The 6,940-nt window shown below is 36.8% G+C and overlaps 1 protein-coding gene across 1 annotated transcript in view; it reads left to right on the plus strand.

Annotated features, from left to right (window-relative positions):
- Positions 1-6,940, plus strand: part of LOC107751247 (bone morphogenetic protein 5) — an 18,535-nt gene that overhangs the window by 3,006 nt on the left and 8,589 nt on the right. The window contains exon 2 of the mRNA XM_016566927.1: positions 3,856-4,048. Coding sequence (XP_016422413.1) covers positions 3,856-4,048 — 193 coding nt within the window. The remainder of the gene's footprint in view (positions 1-3,855; positions 4,049-6,940) is intronic.

Genomic DNA, 6,940 nt, shown 5'->3' on the forward strand with positions numbered 1-6,940 from the left:
TACCGCGCGGCGCCCTTGACCAGTCAGAGCCCGCCTTTGGCCACCGCGCAAGACACCAACTTTCTCAATGACGCGGATATGGTGATGAGCTTTGTCAATCTGGGTACGTATAGTTGGGTGGCAGGGTTTTCTCTTAAAGTGTGTCAGTATTTAATCCTCGTGTTCTGTTCAAATTCACCTGAATGTTGTATGTGTAAAATATTAATATTTGTAGTGTCATTTCACATTTGTCAAATCTAAACCGCAGGAAAAGTCTATTGGATATGTACCCGTTTTATTTATCACTATACATTGATGCACTTTTCAGAATAATGGCACTGCTTTTATTTGGTGTCATACTGTATTAAAATAAATACAAATAAACATTTAGCTGGCGTAGGCTACATCTCTACGGAGTTTATGTCAGTCAGAGAATGTTATTCATTGCGTTTGTTCATGTTTTATATCTGGGGTCTCAGAGATAGCCTACCGAACTTTTTTTTTTGTTCCTGCGGGAGAATGTGAACTTTTGTTTATATTTAGTTTTTACGAAATTATGCAAATTAAGAAATGCCAATTTGATGCTTTAACACGCCTATATTGTTTGCGCTAAAGGGCCTCAGACATCAGAACACGTTACGTTTAAACTTAAATGATGTGCTCTTTTATAGAGGGAACGCAATTACAGCCTAGCTCCTGATTTTAAATGGTAATTATTGATAATTGCCAGCTACCGTTTCGTTTGTCACAATATTACAGATTTAGTGCTTCACCAAGTTTATAAAATGTTAAATTATAGCCTATTGAATTTAGTAGACACACGGGAGTCTAGAAGGGCTGAGCTGAGTAAACAAGCTTCTTACATGGTTTGTTTAACAAAAACAAAATAAATAAAAAGAATATATTTATATGATGTCCATTTTCTGGTTATTGAAGCGAAAACATCTCATTGGGGGGAAAAAAATGCTATTTTCAATGAATGTAAGTACATTGTTTAACAATGCTATGAACAGGCCGTTTGATGATGTCTTGCACTTTAGTGATTATACATTTCTATTAGACTATGTTTGCAAGTTTGTCTGCTAATAATAATTATTATTAAACAGTTTTATACTATTGCTAGGTCCTTGCAAACGTCTGTGCCTTTGTAAGTAATTAATATTTATGCCATAGATCATTTATTTGATTTCAAATATAGTGCCTTCTTTTGAATCCAGTGTTAAAATAGCAGGTGATTTTTTATTTATTTATTTATTTTTCATATTACTGGAATATAGTCCTCCACATTTACACTGTCCTTGAAAACTCTATAAACGGTGTATATATAGGACTGTATGGTTACTGGAAACTCTGAGGCAATTGCAGGTTAGAGAGAAAATAAAAATGTGGCTATAAAGAGTGCCATTATAGCAGAATATACTTCTTAGAAAGCATACATGCACATACCGTAGCGAAGTGAGTAGAAAAAGTGAAGCAAATCATGAAGGACGTGTACATGCAGGGTTTGTTAATATCCTGTCGTTAGTAATAAATGCTTTTTGCCATTATTTGAAGAATGCTGCGATAAGACGATAAGTGTACACTGAACTGTATACAACTTCAGTGGCTGACCTCTCACCTCACAGTTCATGTAAACTTATCAAGTGACTGTCTGACCTGAGGATAATTTGCCTTAATTACTTCCTGTTGTTAAGCAGAGGAAAGAACTTAAAGAAAGTCTGCTTTTGGTCTAAATCTGGTAATCTGGTGCCAGTAGCTAGCCTTTTTTTCTTTCTTTGCTAATCTAATTTATGCGTTAGACGCTGGTTTAGCCATATTTTTGCTTGTTTTTCCATTAAAGGACATGACTTTAAAGGTCACTGCTTTGTTTATGGAGAGGATAAAATCCTACACCCAGATGAATCACAAAAATCTTGTATGGATTTGTTGTTTTTATGGATTTGTCTGAAAAATACAAAAGGGAGTTCAGTAAAAACACAGTTCGGGCCTCAGAGTAAATAAACGTGTGTGTTAAGGTAGAGTCCCCCATCATCACCTTAAATGCGCTCCATGTGTTTTCACTCAGGAGAATGAGGGCATGTACAGCGTCTGCTTTCAAAGCGCTGCAGCTCTTTCAATGTACAACGAGACTAAAGTGCTAAAAGGATCCTGGATACGTTGCAGCCTAGCATGTCATAAAACCCAACGATGCTGTAGTTCATGGGTTTAAAAAAGCGACTTGTCTAAGGTAGAATGATCAAAACGTACACTCATAGTAAAGAAAAAACGACAGCTATGAGAAGCGCAAATGAAGAATTGTGCTTAAGCCTGCATTTGGCTGGATAATTGCCATGCAGGCAAAACGTACTTTAACTTCTCCATTGATCTCTTGAAATGAATGCACTGAATTAATTCAATAATATCTCTGTATTGCACTGATGAAAGCACTAGATCCCCATCCTTTGTTCTTAATTAGCAGCCAGGATGCTGAAGTTGAGTCTGGCCAGCTGGTGTAACTGTGGCCTGCCCTCTGACCTCTCCGTGTTAAGTAACTACAGACTTTCACTGTAGATAAACTATCAGAGAAGCCGAGCTGCGCTCTTTCACCGGCACCACAAAGCAAACGCACTTCAGCTCTGCTGCTTCATGAGCAGTGCTGTATGTCTGCATTTCACTCTATGCAGGTTTTAGGCAATGCTTCAGAAATGAGAATTGCAGACTACATGGAATTAGCACAAAACGAAGCCCATTCTTCTTTAACCTTTTTGTTGCTTTGCATTTTGTCGTTCAGTAATACCAACAGTCAGTGTTTAGTTTTACAAACCCAACAGTTTCATGTCTAACTGGTTGGTAAAAGTACATTTTTTCAGCCTTTTCCGATATACCATTGCTTTTTTCCGCCTCAAACATCTCTTGTAATTAAAACGGGTTTTATGTAGGAATGTTCTGTAATAATGAGTCCTAAGAAGACAAAGAGTCAAACGTGCTTATCTTTATTGCCTTACAAAAACGTAACCATAGTTTCTGCCAAAACAGCACAGACACTAATTTCTAGGAAACAAATTTATTTATTTTTAGTTCTACAAAAGAATGTCTTTCGTATCTCTATCTAATGCAAACACGCAGTATTCATTAAAAAGCTGCAGCAATAACTACAATAACTTTTTTGTGTGTTATATATATTTTTGTATTTTTTTTGGTAGAGATGGTGTGATCAGGTTGAGTGGCATATTTTCAGCAGGATCATTCACACGCTCAGTTGGTGCCGTACTGAATGTTCAGAGGCCTGTTCAAGGCTTAAAACACACTGAATGCCATGCTTCGTCATTATCTGGCAAAGCAGTTTCTAGATATATAGAGAAAGCCTTATCTACTAGGCACCTCCAATATATCAAAAATGTTTGCTCGTTAAGGTTTCTACAATTTCGGACACTTTTATGAGATAGCACTAAATTTCTGACAGTGATAACATCTCACCCACATGGTATTTGCAGCAGATTAGGAATGGGAATCTTGGGAGGTCAGAATATCGGAGTAGAAAGCTTGTGATACATTGTTCACTCGAAATTTGTGTCTCGTCGGCTTTCCTCTGCTTATGCAGTGTGCTATTAGCGAAGGCCTGTTTTTCTTACCTGACAGCCCATTCATCATGGGCAGAGCATACAGGGAAGGGCTCGTGTAGCGGCTGCTACCTGTGCCTAGATGGCTGCTTTAATGGACTGGATACTGCTTTTGTTGGTCCTCCAAATGTTTGGATTAGGTGTGGAATGTTGACGATTTTGATGAATGACTTTTTAAAGACACTTTACATGTGTGCGATAGTCTTCCTCCGTCCTACAGTGTGAAACAAACGAGTCCCGTGCAGCTTGTCATTGTGCGCTTTGTGTTTCCGTGCAGTCGAGCGGGACAAGGATTTCTCCCATCACAGACGACACTACAGGGAGTTTCGTTTCGACCTGACTCAGATTCCGGAAGGTGAGGCAGTGACCGCCGCCGAGTTCAGGATTTATAAGGATCACAGTCACGTCAGATATGAGAACATCACACTCAAGGTCACCATATACCAAGTCATCAAAGAATATCCAAACAGGTGAGATCTTTCCCCATTTTACACTACCGTTCAAAAGTTTGGACAAACTAGAGCCAATTAATGTTGCTTAAATTACTTTTTACAGAATGCAAAATGAAATAAAAGAACACAAACAGCACCTGCAAATAAAACGCCATTGTTAGCGGCCGTAATTAATTCTCAGGGAATTCCCCACAGCATATTAATCAAAATGTCTGGATGAGTTGGAGAAGATGGAGCAAAGGAAAAGCAGCCAATAAGTGTCTAATGCATACAGTATGAACTTCTTCAAATCCATTTAATAAGTATCACAGAATGAACCTCAAGAACCTCACTTCTCGGTCACAGCATTATTCCCATACTTGTGTTATTTCATATTTTCACTTCATAGTAGTAATAAAGAATGAGTAAACATGCCTTTTGACAGGTGGTGTAGTTTCCAAAAAAAGATCATGTTTCTTGCTAAAAATCTAAATAGAACATGCCAAAAATACAAACACTCCATCAAGTCTTGCACACTCTAAAGAAATAGATGGGCACCATATTGTGTAAAAATACTTTTTTTTTGATGTTTTTGAAAAAAAGTTAGCTCACCAAGGCTGCATTTATTTGGTCAAAATACAATGAAAGCAGAAATACTGTGAAATATTGTTACAATTTAAAATAACTGTATTCTATTTAAATATACTGTAAAATGTAGTTTATTGCTGTTATCAAAGCTGAATTTTCAGCAGCCATTACTCCAGTCTTTAGTGTCACATGATCCTTCAGAAATCATTCTATAAAGTGCTGATTTTTATGCTTTAATAATCTTTTTGGTTACACTTTATTTCGATAGTCCACTTTAGACATTCTACTAACTATAAGTAACGTTGTAACTACATGTCAACTACATGTCAACTAATTCTCATTCATTTGCATCTACATGTCTACTAACTCACAGAGTAGACTGTTAGAGTAGGTTTAGGGTTTGTAGAATGTTGACAAAGAAAGTGTTAGAAGATATTAAGCAGACAGTCTACTAATACTCTACTAACTGCTAGTTGACATGTAGTTGCAAAGTTACTTACTGTTAATAGAATGTCTAAAGTGGACTATCGAAATAAAGTGTTACCATATTTTTTACTGAAACATCATACTTTTTTTTCAGGAAGAATAGAACGTGCAAAAGAACAGCATTTTTTTTTTAAACAGAAACATTGTGTAGCATTATAAATGTCACAATTGACCATTTTTATCAATTGAATCTGTTCTTGCTGAATAAAAGTATTAATTTCTTTCGAAAGCACGTTTTTGAACAGCAGTGTTCAAATGTTCTGCCTGGTCAGAATCAAAATTGTCTGAACCTTTGCTAGGTTCGTTTAATACACAATCTCATAGACTTGATGGAGATGATGGAGAAACATTATCATTTATTTGTGAACTGCATCCATAAAAATATAAATCCTGTGAACCTCAGACGATTTGTAAACATTTGCATGTCTTAAAATGTAATACAGTAGTAGTACTCTTTATTTGTCCCTTCGCAGGACAGTTTCTGCAGCATCAACATCAATAACACAATAAACAAAATCAACATATAAAATATCACAACATACACAAACCACAAACCCGGCCATTTACATTACACTAGTCCCTCATGTATTTAAGATGCATGAATGAACATTAAATTACAAGTAAATAAAACACTACACACACTAATGATATTGTGTTGAAAAAGCTCTTTTACAGCTGAACAAAGCATCAGCGGCAGTTTTTCCCCCAGAGTAACACGCTGAGTTTAAATTAAACCTGACTTCCAATTAAACCTGTAGGATAGTCTCTTAAAGCTCTGCCTGGTCTGTGAAACACTTTAGGCAGGCAATCAAGCGGAAAATAAAAGGACATCCTGTTTACACGAGTGAGTCTGGAGTCTGTCTGGAGGTTTCCCTTGTGACGATTAAAAGAACAAAACTCTTGTAGGATTTACCGAGAAATAACATTTCATCTGTTTTCAGATACTTTTTTAAGTTATCTTCAGCTACACTCTAAAAAATGTTGGGTTGTTTCAACCCAACTTTGGGTCAAATATGGATGGTTCCCCCAGAGTAACACGCTGAGTTTAAATTAAACCTGACTTCCAATTAAACCTGTAGGATAGTCTCTTAAAGCTCTGCCTGGTCTGTGAAACACTTTAGGCAGGCAATCAAGCGGAAAATAAAAGGACATCCTGTTTACACGAGTGAGTCTGGAGTCTGTCTGGAGGTTTCCCTTGTGACGATTAAACTGAATGCGTCAGGATGTTTTAAGACTGTAATTTGTCACCATTGAAAGACTGACAGTGGTACACAACGTCTCGGATTAGTCATCTTACTGTTTCAGAAATTATGTGGAAAAAGTTCAATACATTTGGCTGATATTAATGTAACATATTTTGGAACTCGTTCCAAGGATGATGTTGTGTAACATGATTCAGGAACACGTGTCCCAAGCTTTGCTTTTACAACTACTGTAAGCTACCATATTTACTACAGGATCTATTAATATGTAACTAATATCATTGCTTTTGCTGAATGGGAAAAAATCCAGATGGCAGACTGGTATCTTTATCATTCTGAGTATTCCACAAGAAGATTTACTTTATGGAGTTTTAAAACCAAGGTTGAGGAGGAGCTAGTTCATTTGATCCTGTCAGTCATTATGCAAGAGTATATAAACAGATGCGTACCTCACTACCATGATGACTCTTCCAGCATCCCTCCATCACCCCATCTCCTGCCTTAAATCTATCCATTCATTACTACATTTGTGATTATGTAATCCTCGAACTTGAGCGCTCTGTTTTGCACAGCAAGCTAAATCTGTTCACCTTCACCGTACCCAAGTATACTGTATATATATATATATATATATATATATATATATATACAGTGG

The sequence above is a fragment of the Sinocyclocheilus rhinocerous genome, unplaced genomic scaffold (assembly GCF_001515625.1).
Source record: "Sinocyclocheilus rhinocerous isolate Xijiao unplaced genomic scaffold, SAMN03320098_v1.1 scaffold552, whole genome shotgun sequence".
Classification (NCBI taxonomy): domain Eukaryota; kingdom Metazoa; phylum Chordata; class Actinopteri; order Cypriniformes; family Cyprinidae; genus Sinocyclocheilus; species Sinocyclocheilus rhinocerous.